General features: G+C 41.4%; 1 protein-coding gene across 1 annotated transcript in view; it reads right to left on the minus strand.

The window, feature by feature from the left end:
• The window catches only part of FMNL2 (formin like 2), a 319,858-nt gene that overhangs the window by 41,017 nt on the left and 263,251 nt on the right, over positions 1 to 15,590 (minus strand). The window contains exon 10 of the mRNA XM_037736626.1: positions 1,947 to 2,021. Coding sequence (XP_037592554.1) covers positions 1,947 to 2,021 — 75 coding nt within the window. The remainder of the gene's footprint in view (positions 1 to 1,946; positions 2,022 to 15,590) is intronic.

Genomic DNA, 15,590 nt, shown 5'->3' on the forward strand with positions numbered 1-15,590 from the left:
TCATTTCTCTTCTGAAAACAGGTCTAAATGATCTACTGAGTTTCATGATATGCCTAAGAGCCAACTCTGAAGGTGACGCGTGAATGCAGCACACAGAACCTGTGTAATAGCAGCCCCTAAAGAAGGTACCTCAATGCACGTATATGTGAATAAATGAACTGACAGAAAATAGGCCCTGGTTTGTATATGGATAATGCAGGTGTTTTAAAGGGCTTTATATAATTATGATTTCAGCCAAAACTCAAAAGGCAAAGGGGTCTGGCAAGTATCATAAATGAGCAGGCTGGGCTGTGTGTCACACAACAGGGAATGGTGTGGACTGTGACAAACTAGAAAGAACATCTTTGGACTAAAGCAGTAGGGGCTGCTTGGCTCCAGCAGCTGCCACTCTGCAGGAACAGGGGCCTAGTGTTCTCAGACATTTTCAGTTTCCAAGAAAATCAGATGTGTACTTTCATGCATCATATCCAACTTTTTTAAGTAGGATCATCACTGTCAGACTAAACTCACAAGCCGGTAGGTTGGCTTTAGTGTGGGAGCCTCCAGTTTGCAACCTCAACTCTAACAGAATGAGTAAGTAACCCTAACATGGCACAAGAAAGAAACTGACATGAGACAAGGCACCAACCTCTTTACATATTTATCACCAGGGCCAGCATTAGCCTTAACTTCACTAAAAAAATCCTAATAACAAGATTTTAAAAGTCAATGTAAAAGTATTTCTCTTTCATATGTGTGTATGTGTGTGTGTACATAAAGTGTGTGTATATATATACATATATATAAGTGTACATATAAGTGTACATAAGGGGGACAATGTAAGTGTCCCTCGTTCATATATGTGTGTGTGTGATACACACACACACACAAACACACATACACTTTGAAAAGCAAATAACATGCTTTATGCAACAGAAAAGCTTCCCTATAAAGGATTTCATCTTTTTTACTGATTTGGAAAGGGCTGATGGCTAAGATACATATAATATTTGAGGACTCAAAAAAATTTTTTCGCAAAAGGGGTTAGAAATCTGCAAAGCTAGGTTTCATGTTTTATGACCGCTGAAGCAATTCAAACGAAAACTTCACTTGGCGTCCTTTGCAAGGTAAGAAGTAATTGGTATGTCTGTTTCAGGTTAGAAGTGATCTGGGAAATTACACCCGGGTTAGGATCTCCTGGGTCTAGAATTTCCCTAGGGCAACAGGATTGGGTCAAGGCCTACAGATCTGGTGCACTAAAGAGTAAAACTTCTGAAGAAATTCACTATGGTAGATTCTATCTTCCTTCCAGGATTAAGATTTACGCCTATGAATGCAGAAGCACTGCAACTCACTTTGATATTCTTCTTACCCTAGAATGACAGCACTGCTGTGGAACCACATGTTCTTGTTTGTCACCTATCCTGCCAAGGAGATCCCCAGTATGATTATAGCCTCACAGAATTACCAAAGCAGAAAAGACATCAGAGAGGAAAAACAAATCACAACTGCATATTGATTTTGGAAATACATACAGTCAACTCTACAAACCAAAGCACTTTAATTTTTAAGAATACAGTCTGGAGAAGGGCACTGGCTGGGGCCTGCAAAAGTCAAGAAGGTCAAAATTGCTTCTACCTCAAGGATTCTTATTCAGCATCATCAGCAATTAGACAATGGCAGCATTTGCACCAGGCATGGCTTTTTCCAACTGCATACCTTCCCCTTTATTTGCTATAATTAGTACTTTGGTGTTTACTATACTGTGTATGTAATGAATAAAACTGGAAATCAATGCCCTAAAGGGAAAACACAGATTAAGAAAGACATTTTAGATTGGTTCTTTAGCATATTCAATTCAATTCCCTGTCCTTTGTAATATAAATACGTGTGTGTGCGTGTGTGTATGTATTTAGGGAAAAAGTGCTAAAATTGAATTTGCTTTATTGAGTACTAAAATAACTTACCATAAAATCTATGTTATTGTCCTCATTCCTGAAATGTTCCATCAACTTCTCAAAGCGCTGTTTTTCTCCACAAACCTGAAACACACATTTCATTGTGCATGTGACTTTCTAAACATAAACATTCCAAAATTAGATGCAGAAATTTCAGCTTAATAATTATTTCCAGAATATCTATCTTTTTCTCTCTCATAAACTATTTACTTCCCTTCTAAGCTGGTTAACTCACAAACAGCCACATGAGCTGGAACCAAAAGCTAATCTTTGGTTTCTTTTCCATATTCTCTTGATATTTTGAAATCCACATCAAATGTGTTTTTCTTTCACTGGTTGTCTTTGTAGTCTCACCAATTTCTTAGCGTGCATTCAGAATCCAAGAATGTAGTTCATGGTTTAAAAAAAAAAAAAAAAAAGATTATAGTTTCCTTTTGTAAAAAGGAAAAAAAAGACATGCAAAAAGATTTGAGTATCTAAACTCTTTAACAGGCAAATTTAAAATGTTCATATTATGTCTAACTGAATCAAAAAATGTCAGTGCATAAATATAAACTACAACACAGAAACAGACACTGTGGAAGCTATATTAACCCATTTAAGGTGAGAATAGAAATTTATAGTAATTTGTGAAGTAGCATCCCAGAATCTTGAAACACATATATTCAGCTCAAATGAATGTTTTCATTGATCAGATGAAATAAACATAAAATACTGAGAACTTCAGGGCACAAAGGTATTTGCATACACATGAAATAAAACACATGGAGCTTTAAAAAAAAGTCAAAAAAGATTTCTGTCAAGTGACTCTCTGGGGACTTTTTTCTTTCTCTTTTTCTTTTTTTTTTTAAATTTTAGAGATAAGGTCTCACTCTGTCATCCAGGCTAAAATGTAGTGGCACGATGACAGCTTACTACAGTCTCAACCTTCTGGTCTCAGGCAACCCTCCTGCTTCAGCCTCTCAAGTAGCTGGGACTACAGGCATGCACCACTACACTCAGCTCTGGAGACTTATTTTTAGAGTCAAAGGACAAACTTTAATTCTGGCAATGTCCTTGGTTGACTTTTTGGGCAAAGTCCTATACCCACCGGTTTATTCATTTTGCCTTCAGAAAATATTTCTCCAAACCACTCCTGACTGCTGCATTAATAAGACACAGCCCCTGGGTTAATATTTTGTTAATTTAATCCAGGTTTCACATGCTAAACTCCAAATTTTCTGATTACACTTGTGATCTTAGGGATACTCAGGTCAATCCTCAAAAATTCTTCTAAAATGTTATTTCATAATACAGCCATTTAATTCAGTCATGTTAAACTCCATGTGAACACACATATTTTTTGATGAAGAGAAAGCCCCACGAAGGCAGGAATTCTGTTTTGTTCACCACACAGCATCTATACCAATGCTTAGCACTTTCTAAGTTCCCAATCATATTTGTTAAATTCCAAGGAATAGAAGATAAATGAGTAATTATGTTAAACTTCACTTCACAAAGCATGAATGGCTTCCTGTTTTCCATGATGAAGCATTAAACCATGGTAGGGAGACTCCCCATCCCCAGGGGAAATCCTCAGTGGCTGCCATCTTTAAACTGTATGCTGGGAACGTTAAAGTGAACAGCCTTCAGACTCTGAGGGTCTCCTAGTCTCAAAGCAACTTAATATTTCCAACAGATTCAGACCACCATTTATTGCATTTTCATGACAACTCTCCATGAAAATTTATTTATACCTGCCTTAACAAAAAATAATTTCAGAATGCAGAGGAATAGTATATGAAAGATCGAGTCTAAAGTAAAGCCTTTAAAATTGACCTGGCACAGTGGCTCATGCCTGTAATCCTGGTGCTTTGAGAAGCTGAAGTGGGAGGATCACTTTAGCCCCAGAGTTCAAGACTGGCCTGGGCAAAATAATGAAATCATGTCTCTACTAAAAATAAAAAGTAAAAACTTAGCCAGGTGTGGTGGCACACACCTGTAGTCCCAGCTACTCAGGAGGCCGAGGTAGGAGGATACTTTGAGCCCATGAGGTCAAGACTGCAGTGAGCTGTGACTGTGCCACACACCAGCCTGGGCAACAGGGTTGAGATCCTATCTCAAAAATACCTACACACACACACACACACACACACACACACACAGACATACACATGTTCAATCCCACACTAGACAGTCTGATTCAACAGGCCCAGGTGGGTCTGGGGGGACAAAGGCATGCATAATTTTAAAAGCACTACAGATCATTTCGATGATCCTCAATGGCTGAGAACTGGAGATTTAAGGGGATACCATGTTCTGCCCCCATCCTCAGCTAGCCCCTCTAGACAATATACAGCAAGTTCCTGGAAATGGAAAGTTTGTTGAAGCGGGTGAGGCTGTACAGGTCCAGCCCCCTAGACTATGACATCAGCCACATCTTATGCCCAAAGAGACAAGCATTCCTTGCCTGCAAAGAGGGACCTGTGAGTAAAAAACCCTGAGGTTTTACATACAAAAGGTCAGGACTACAATCTGAATTTTCTTTAGCAGAAACCCCAATGTAGGCTAGGCGCAGTGGCTCTCGCCTGCAACCCCAGCACTGTGGGAGGCCAAGGTGGGCAGATAACCTGAGGTCAGGAGTTTGAGACCAGCCTGGCCAATATGGTGAAACCTGTCTCTACTAAAAATACAAAAATTAGCCAGGAGTGGTGGCCTGTAATTCCAGCTACTTGGGAGGCTGAGGCAGGAGAATTGCTTGAACCCTGGAGGCAGAGGTTGCAGTGAGCTGACATTGCATCACTGCACTCCAGTCTGGGTGACAAAGCGAAACTCCATCTCAAAAAAAAAAAAATAGTTTACTTCTGTTTTATTGTGGGTGGTTGGTAGTGGCAGTAGGAGAAGAGGAAAAGAGGCCATCCTGAATTTGGAGAGAGCTGCCAGCTCTCCTGAGAAGCAGACCATGACTAATGTTTGGTTGAGGGGCTAAGTACATGCTAACCTAAATGAGGCAACAGCTAACTGTTCATGAACAGTGATAACCAAAACAATTCCTAAGGAGGCAAAGCTCTTCAAATCAAAGAATGTTAGAAAGCTGAAAAATACCTTGCATAATCTGATGCTCTCAATTTATGAATTAGACCTACACACAGATTAAACCTCTCTAATCTGATGAAAGGTCCAGAGAGTGGCAGAACCAAGGCTAGAACCAGGTCCCTGATGGCCAGCCAGAAATTCCTTCTCCCACATAGCCTAGAATGCCCATATAAACATATTCCATTAAAGGAGGTAGTTAAGGCATTCCAGCATTATCTGAGACACACGGAGATAAAAAATGTTATCACTAAAAGACATAATAATTATATCACGCATACTTTGACATCCCTGCACCAGAATCTTCCATGGAACTGCTAAAAATTATAGATTCCTAGAGTCTGTACTGAGACATACTCTGTGAGAATCTCCCCAGATGGGCCTAGAAATCTGTGAATACTCATGATTGTTGGACCAACATCTGGGAACCAATGGCTCATATAATATCTGACTAGCTGACTGAACACTCATCCTTTCTGACCACCAATTACAAACTGATTTACTAAATCATTAAATCTCCAGCTCATTCAACTTCTAACAGAGCAACACAAACACAGCTACTATAACCGGGTATCAGGAATGCCGCAGGAATTGGTCCACTGCTCCTGCATAAGTACAATGAATAAGGTAACCCACAAATAACCAGGGGTACAGGTAGGGTCTTAGAAAAAAATAGGTTTTAAATGGCTGATAAAGCACATGTGGACAGAAACAAACTACTCACATAGCCTGTTACTTTAAAGAGATGGAATCAAATAGAGAGCAAGCAACACTAGATTTCATGGTGGATAAAGATCCCAAAAAACACAGCACTAGCCTGGCAGACAGACCTGAAGTAGATGTTAAGAAGAGCCTTGAATATATGTGTTTCTTTAGAAATCCCTCATTCTGTCAACAGACAAATCCCTGCTGAGAACATGTGCATTACAAAACAGAGAAATACCTTTAGTCTTAAAAAATAACAGATCTAAATGTCTTCCTATTTATAGCTGCTTTGAACTAGGCGAAAATAATCCAAATGCGCAAAATGACATTACAATACCAATGCCAGCTTTGGAAAACCTTGAAAGGAACAGTGTGACCGCTCTCCACGGCAAGGACTAGAAGGACCCCTACTACCACAGTCCACGAAGCCCAAGCCTGCTTTGCTGCTAATCTCAACTAACGAACTCAGGGTGGTGTTTCCTGACATGTTCCACAGGCACAGCATGGGTTCCAGAGCCCCCTTCGTTTCTGATGAAGGAAAGGAGGCACGCAGGCCAGATTCACATTTGTTTCTCTATTACTTTAGCAATTATTAAACAAGTGTACACTACAATCCCACAGGAAACAGGAAGATTTGCTTGGGGAAGGTCGGTAAAAGTTGTGTCCCACATCAAAGGAAAGCTGTCTTCGTTCATACTGCTCACATCTGGACCACCCCCACACACTGGGTAAAACAGGACCATCACGGGGGAACGTGTTCTCTCCTTTGTGGTGGCCTCTAGAAAATCGGTAAGGATGAAAGGAATGAGACACTAATTTTCAGTTATTTTCAGAAACCAAGCATTGGCCTACATGGGAATGAACTCAAGCACTTCATCAAAACGTTTATAAGAGCCAGGAGAACATTTGCACATGTATATCATTACACATTATATATTGCTGCATATCACTTCCATCTGCCCACAAAGGCCAGATCATACATGGTACAAACACTTTTTAATAAAAAAGCTATATTCTTGCAGTTAAAATGTGTCATTCTTGACTTTTATATTCACTGGCATATCTCTTTCTCCCACCAGCTCTGATACCAATTTCCCATATCAATAATATGTACTCTAGTAAGTGGGGTGGGGAGAAACTTGAAAAGCTACAAAAGGACTGAGCAGAGCAGAGTGGCAAGGAATCCTTTTGTGCACTGGACTGACCTATCAGGGATTAGACTTCTACTGCTAGTTGCTGGGGCTACCAGAAATTAAGTAACTCAGCAGACAAATAGAAGTATATGCCCTGGAAAAGCCTTGCCTCTACTGAAAACCAAGAGGCATCTTCATTACAGATCATCTAGAAATCAGCTGCATGTGAATAAATTCACAACCCCAATTAACAATGTGTAAAGTGAAAATGATCATGCTCAATCCTGGACCACAGACTTCACTCTGCTAACACAGCCAGCTATCTGCCCATCCCTGTGGGGTCCTGCCTAAATACAACTGCGTCTCCTTGCACCTTCAAGCTCTAACACTGATGGGGGCAAAAGGCTGTAAGGGTAGAAATGCGACTATGTGGCATATTAGGCAAGACTGTAAAACCTGGGTTATAAGTCACATTTCAGCCACTACCCTGTTGTTAGCTTGGACTACTGAGTGAACATCTCTGGACTTCAGTTTTCACATCCATCAAATTGAGAGCCTTAGACCAGGTGCGGTGGCTCACATCTGTAATCCCAGCACTTAGGAAGGCTGAAGCGGGTGAATCACCTGAGGTCAGGAGTTCAAGATCAGCCTGGCTAACATGGAGAAACCCTGCCTCTACTAGAAATACAAAAATTAGTCGGGCATGGTGGCGGGTGCCTGTAATCCCAGCTATTCGGGAGGCTGAGGCAGGAGAATCACTTGAACCCAAGAGGCGAAGGTTCCAATGAACCAAGGTCACATCATTGTACTCCATCCAGCCTGGGTGACAGAGTGAGACCCCGTCTCAAAAAAAAAAAAACCTAAAACTGAGAGCCTTAGATGATACTGCTGGTTTGCAAACCATACTTTAAGAAAACAATCAGGGTTACAGAGGAATTAAAGGAGAAGAAGCTATACAGGTTACAGAGCTTTGGGGGCATGGGGGAATTCCAGGTCAGGGGCTTGGCGGGGAAAGAGAAGGCCTAAGTAAGGTTCTTGAGAATTCCACCCTCACTATCCATATCTTCTTATCCTTACTTAGTTGTCTGGTAAGATTGCTTCTGAGGGAAAAAGAAAGGTTTCATTACTAGTAAAAAAATATGAAAAAAAAAATCTCTCCCTCAGTATTCTTGAAGGTCTAAATTTCTCATCTAGCATGGCAGTAGAACATGATATTGCCAAGCTGACTGGCATGGGAGCTCCACAGAAACAAATTCACAGGAATGCACTTGGCTATGCCAGGCCTGAGTACCAAACATAAAGGTCAAACCAGTCTCTCACCCAATCTGGTTCATTCCTGATTGCAAAGCTGAGAAATCCCACGCCCTGCGCAGATAACATGTGCCACTCCCAGGACAACTAAGATTCATTTTCATTTAAAGGAGATTTGAAGCAAAAGCACAACTTCTGCCAAACAAACAACTCAACTGTATTCTCCAACATCTGTGAAAGACATTTGTGAACAGTGTCCCAAACCATTTGGAGAAATCTGGGGCCCTGGATGCGAAGGTGGCTGTAGTTTAAAGCATCTCAAAGGGTAGCAGAGCTTAGGGGATGATTTCACTAAAAGCTAATAGCAGAGAGGAGATGGTTTTACAAAAACCTTGGGTATTATCTTGCCAGGCAGACGGTGAAGTACACACGCCCGGCCTTCAGCCAACTCTGTGTCCCTCTTCAAGGTCAGTGACAATCTCTGGCTTTCCCCAGCAACAGCTCCCAGGGTACCACACAAGGTCTGCAGCCAGATTGAGGCCTCTTATGAGATGGCTATAAAATATGCTTCTGGGTTAGTTATATAAAAATTAAAGGCCCTTTGCTTAAGTGTTTCCTTCTTGCCCTGTTGCCTGGCGCCTGCCTCAATACTTTCTTTTTCTCCTCTTACAATAGGCCCCTGTGATCTGCGAGGCTCCCTGCAGGAGGGCACCCTTTTAGAGGCACACTCTATTATGACTGATTAGACCATCATTCTCAGGGCCTGCCTGAGAACAAAAGTTCCGTTTTCTTTTCAGGGCCTCGTGAAGTAAACAGTTATTTCATAGTTAGTCCTAGGTGAAAACCATCTTGTACCATCTACTGAGTGCACCAGCATTTTGAGGGTTACTGACGCCATAGTGGCCTGACAAAACTACTTTTCTGGGGTGTTCTGTGGCTGTCAATTGTCTGTTATTGTTGTCGCTTGAAGTGACTGGACAATTCATACACATACACCAAGCAGTGGCTGTGACAGAAGCAGATCACTCCGACCTGTTGCTGGCTCTCAAGTCTCCTTGGGATTTAACTGTGGGTATGTTCATCCAGCAGAAATGTTCTGGAATGAACAACCTTATCTCACTCCGATAAAACAAAAACTAATGTAAGCTAAGCAACTAAATGGATTCTATAATTTAGTCAACCCTCCTCCTTTAGAAATACAACATTTATATCAATCTTGGACCAGGACACAACAATGAGCCTGAGGTTTCATCCGCGTAAGGCTGAACACCCCTGTGAAAACCTCAGTAACTTTTCCAGATGTTTCCAAATATCCAGATGTTTGACAGGAGGCACACAGACCAGCCATATGACTGTCTTAATTTCCACACCCATATCTTGCTGTACTGAATAAAGAATCCAGACATAGAAGCAAAAAGATACTAAAATCCCCGAAGGACGACTCACTGATGCATCACCCCTTAAACAAGAAATGTCTTTTTACTACTCCTCTAAAAAAAGATGAATTTCAATAAATTCTAGAGAGTAAAGCTCCTCCATAAAATATGTCATAAATGATCTCTTTCCAAAACATGCTTAAAGTCCAACATGAACCTCTCTAGCTTCAGTGCAAGACTTATATCTCCTGGTCATTAGGAAGGACACATAGAGTCTTTCAAAGCTACTAGTAAAGGTTGGCTTTATTTGTCAACTTCAGGCAGTGAAGTGATACCCAGAGAGCTGGTGAAATGTTTCTGGGTGTGTCTGTGAGATTGAGGAAAGAAGATCTCCCTCTCCAATGTGGTTGGGCATCTCTAATCCACTGAGGGCCCAAACAGGAAAAAAACAAGAGAATTTGGAGGAAGGGTGAATTGTCTCTCATCTTGAGCTGTGACATCTATCTTCTTCCCCTGCCCTTGGACATTGCAGCGCCTGGTTCTCAGGCCTTCAGACTCCTTAACTTACACCACTGGCTCTTACTTCTCAGGCCTTCAGACTCTAACTGGGTTTCCAGCTTTCCTGGGTTTCCAGCTTGCAGATGCATAGCATGGAACTTCTCTACCTTCATAACCAAGTGAGCAAATTCCCATAATGTTTCCTCTTACATCTATAGATATATTTACAGATGTCCTATTGAGGGCTCTGTTTCTCTGGAGAACCCTGACTAATACACTTCCATTTCTACTAGAAAGCCAAAATACCTTGTATTTCTTCAACAGAGAATGATAATGATTGACTGATTGATTGATTGATTGAGACAAGAGTCTCGCTCTGTCGCCCAGCCTGAAGAGTAGTGGCACTATCTTGGTTCACTGCAACCTCCACCTCTCGGGTTCAAGCAATTCTCCTGCCTCAGCCTCCCGAGTAGCTGAGATTAAAGGCACATGCCACCATGCCTGGCAAATTTTTGTGTTTTTAGTAGAAACAGGGTTTTGCCATGTTGGCCAGGCTAGTCTTGAACTCCTGGTCTCAAGTGGTCTGCCCACCTCGGCCTCCCAAAGTGCTGGGATTACAGGCGTGAGTCACCGTATTCACCCTTTAATTTAAATAGCTACCTGAGGATTACATGACAAAGGCCTTGAGTCCTCTCTGGGATGACTTACCAGTCGGACTCCTCAAAGTAAAAGGAGCCTAACACTGTTCCTTATTTTCAATCAATTATCTTCACAGCTTCCTCCTTTGAGCATATCCAATTAGGTCAAGCTGAGCAAGGGAAGGGACACAATGACATCTCTAGAGGTCATCACACGTTCTCTAAACCACAGCAACGGCACGTGGCTGGAGCTGTTTAAAGCCTACAGCCATTTCAGATCTCAGGACCTGCTGAGGGGGCAGCCATCAGCCCATGCTCTCCTCACACCTGAATCACTAAAAATCTAGTCATTCCATGGTATGCCATGAATGCAGGGCCCTTGAAGACAAGGACTCTTTGACAGATCAAAGATCTCAGGCCAACAACAGGCAAATGCCTGCAGTTTGTCTACAGATCGCTTCTCTCATTTCGCAACCCTTCTACTTTCATCTGTGCTTTTCTGCAAGCTCACCCTAACGCTCATGATCACCTCTGGGTCTCAACCGAAGGACTTTCCACTTATTCCAAGCCAATTGGAACCACTTCCACCAAGTGCAAGATGACAGCAATGAATTTGGGTGCCAGTTCTTACAGTGCGGTCCTTGAACACCAAGCATCCCTGAGGCCTTTTTATGAGGTTTGTGAGGGCAGCATTATCTGTACAATAATGCTAAGATGCTACTTAACACTTTCACAGAGATAGCAGTTGCACTGGTGGCGCAAAAGAAATGATAGCGAATGCTGTCAGTGCCATAGCATGCATCAAGGCAATGCACCAAATTATACTAGTAATCACTGTATTCACCACAGCCATGCATTCTCAGTTTTTTTTTTTTTAAAAGCCAGTTTCACTTAAAAATTTCATTGATGAAGCATAAAACGTATTAATTTTATTACATCTCAACCCCTAGATACACATCTTTATAATACTCTAGACGATGGCCTGGAGTCTGCATAAGGCATTTCTGCTGCATACTGAAGTATGATTGATTGTCTTGAGAAAACGCATTTCTGTGATTATTTCAATTGCAAGATGAACTAGCCACTCTTTTGTTCTTACTTGAAAGCATGACTGACACAACATAGTTATTCAGACTTATATACTTGGCAGGTATTTTCTTGAAAATGAACAAAGTACACCTTTTAATTTAAAGATAACAGCTGACAATATTTGTTGTTAATGATAAAAATTAAGCTTTCAAACACATGAACACTTGGATGCACCACCAGGAGTGTGACCGCTTCCCAATATTTAAAGACTTCTCTAATGAGATTGGAGCTACAAACAACGCATGTGATTTGTTAAAATATTGCATTATGAAATCTGCCAATTATTGGAAGATCTAGAGAACTCAGTGTACTATTATTTTTCAAATGACGACTGAATGTTGTTGCAAACTTGTAAATTCGTTCCAGGTGCAATATAGGCAAATAGATTTTAATGCAACAGTATAGAAAAAGTTCACTGATATGATTTCGGATTCTACTTTGTAACTAAACTTGAAGAAATTACTACTTGTCCGGTGTTTGTATAGTATCAAAGAAGAATGGCCACTATTACCTGAAAATGCTGTTGAAATAATTCTTTTTCATCAACATATCTGTGTGAGGCTAAGTTTTCCTCATTGACTTCAACAAAAACAACAGCACAAGTGACTAAACCCAAAAGCAGATGTAAGAATACGCCTGTCTTCTATGAATCAGCCTCTCAAAGTGCGGAGACTACAAACGTGAGCCACCATGCCTGGCCTGAAATTTTGTTGTAATGTCTAAATATGGAAAATATCAACACATAACCTGCATAAACAAACACTCTTCGGGGACCTCAGTAACTTTTAGGAGTATAAAAAGGGGTGCAGGGGCCAAAAGCTTGGAAACTACTGGATTACAGGCTAGCCTCTATTTCTACATAGGTGATGAATTCTTAAATTTAAAACCTGAAGAAGCAAATAAATAGATAATAGTAAAATTTCTTGCAAGGTTGTTTGGGAATCAACCATATTATATAAAGATCTACTAAATGTGCCATCTCTCAATAAAGATGAAGCCACATCATCCAGAGACCAGCAGAGTGTCTTTATATAGAATGGAACCCTCCACCATTTTACAAAGTAGAAAAAAAAGATGACCAGGCATGGTGGCTCATGCCTGTAATTCCAGCACTTTGGGAGGCCGAGACAGGTGGATCACTTGAGGTCAGGAGTTCAAGACCAGTCTGGTCAATATGGCAAAACCCTGTCTCCACTAAAAATTCAAAAATTAGCTGAGCTTGATGGAGTACACTTGTAATCCCAGCCACTTTAGAGGCAAAGGTGGGAAAATCTCTTAAACCTGGGGGGCAGAGGTTGCAGTGAGCTGAGATTGCGCCACTGCACTCCAGCCTGGGCAACAGAACAAGACTTTGTTGCAAAAAAAAAAAAAAGAAAAAAAAGAAAAAGAAAAGATTTCCTTGCAATTCTTCAACAAGGCCAGGTACAATCCCAGGTACTTACCAGGTTGGACGGAAGCAGCCCCTAACTGTTCCCTGGTTACTTCTGGGAACTGCCCACCCTGTCACATGTAGACTCATTACAAGGCTAGAAGATATTCTTTCCCCAAAGCCAAGTGAATGTTAGATTTCAAGCAAGAATATGAAAAAGGGACAGAAACAGATCTCCTCTGCATGGGAAAAAAATATATAGAACACACATACCTCAAAGTTCAGAAATTTATGCTGAATGAATCCACCCAAGTAAACAAATTTGTCTGGGATGCCTGATAACATAATATCAAATAATCATGGGCCAACCATGGTGGTTCACACCTATAATCTCAGCACTTTGAGAGGCCGAAGGGGGCAGATCACTTGAGGTCAGGAGTTCAAGACCAGCCTGGACAACATGGCAAAACCCCATCTCTACTAAATATACAAAAATCAGCTGGGTGTGGTGGCACACATCTGTAGTCCCAACTACCCAGGAGGCTGAGGGATGAGAATTGCCTGCACTCAGGTGGTGGAGGTTGCAGTGAGCCAAGATTGTGCCACTGCACTTCAGCCTGGGTGACAGATCAAGACTCTGTCTCAAAAACAACAACAACAATCAATCAATCATGAACAAATACACAAGAAACAAAAAAAATTATCTTTTACCAATGTGCTAAACATATTCTCGACACGTTCCACATAGAAACCACCCTTTACTAGTTTTACACCTATTCCTGGAAAATAGTTGAAAATGAAAAATTCAGTGTTGCTTTTAGTGGTGAACCAGTAAATCTGGGATATCACATGTGTTGCTAGTACGTTTATGGGCAGGAAAGGAGCCCTCATTTTCCAATGCCAAAACCAAACTGCCAAAACAACACAGAGCCTATAGCTCATGTTACCATGACTGGCCATTTCCACTCCCCTGTGACGCAGAGCCTGGGGGGACTATCTTGTCAGAGAACTCAACTGCAAGATGAGAGGTGACTGACAGTGACTGTCGGACCATAATCAGGAACCAAGGGGCCATTTTCTTCTAGTGAGTGTATTTCAGTCAATTGTGAATGAAAACCGAGCCTTGATTATAAATTCTTGGCAGACTGATATATAAAATTAAAGAGCTAGGCAGAAGCCACATACACCGCTGTGTTGAAAGGAATAAAGAATGGCTGTTGAGCTGCCATAGGCAGAACAGTCTGGGGTAGGACAGGGGAACTGGAAAATGAAAAGCTTAAATCAAGACTCAAAAGCTCTATCTTTCAAAAGCTACACAAGCCAGCGAATCTTCTTTCGCAGACGAGCCCTCAACAGCACCTCGTAAGGTGGTACTAACAGCAGGGCCAGCATAGCCAGCTTGCTCTCAGGCTAGGGAAACAGCGAGGTCCTTAGACACACTGCAGAATTTTTAAATGAATCGTGAGCCAAGGGATTGATGCAGCCACCTTCTCGGGAGTCATAAAAGGGAACTTAGGACCAAAGTCACAATACTGTCTACAGACAGTCACAGTGATCTCTTTGAGGATTGTTGCTATCCTGCCAACTAGCCTCAGATATGTCAGTTTCTCTTCTCATTTGAAAACGAAGGTACCTACCATTTTATTATCTAGGTACTTTGTTTTCATATCTGCAGTCAAAGAAGCACTTAACCTTTCTTAGAGGGAACTATCTGAAGATGTACACACAATAGACATTACATACATAGGCATGTATAGACAAAGTTTTATATAGAATCATAAAACCGCAGAATTGGAAGGGATATAAAAACCATTCGACTAACTTCTCACCTAAAGCAAAAACTTACAATATACCAGACCTACCAGGTGCCCTCTTATCGTCTTAACCATCTCCCCTCTGTGCTGTGCTGGTCACTTCTATGCATCCTTCTAGCCCATTCTAGCATTGTCTCCTTACTCTACTCTTTCTAGATTAGGGTCCCTGTGGGGGAGTTGTCCTCCTCAGTTACTTAGTTACGATCCCTATTGGAGCTCTCTCACACATACACACACTCCCTCTCTCCTTAGTCACCTCTGTTTAAACTTGCTCTCTCATTCATTATCTTCACTGCATAACTAAGAATCTGACCTCGGGCATTATACTCTCACTAAAAAAATAAATTAAAAAAAAAAGTTTTATTTTCTTTGCCTGAAAAAAGAAATCTCCAGATTGTATTTGTTCACATTCTGGTTGTGCTACTGTCCTCTTCAGTAAATGTGTATTATTTAAAGAGATTCTTTTTTTTTTTTTTTTTTTTGACGGAGTTTTGCTCTTGCTGCCCAGGCTGGAATGCAATGGTGCATTCTCGGCTCACCACAACCTCCGCCTCCTGGGTTGAAGCGATTCTCCTCTCTCAGCCTCCCAAGTAGCTGGGATTGCAGGCGCACGCCACCACGTCCAGCTAATTTTTGTATTTTTAGTAAAGACGAGGTGTCACTGTGTTGGCCAGGATGGTCTCGATCTCTCCACCTCGTGATCCACCC

The sequence above is a fragment of the Cebus imitator genome, unplaced genomic scaffold, assembly GCF_001604975.1.
Source record: "Cebus imitator isolate Cc_AM_T3 unplaced genomic scaffold, Cebus_imitator-1.0 Scaffold27, whole genome shotgun sequence".
NCBI classification, from domain to species: Eukaryota; Metazoa; Chordata; class Mammalia; order Primates; family Cebidae; genus Cebus; species Cebus imitator.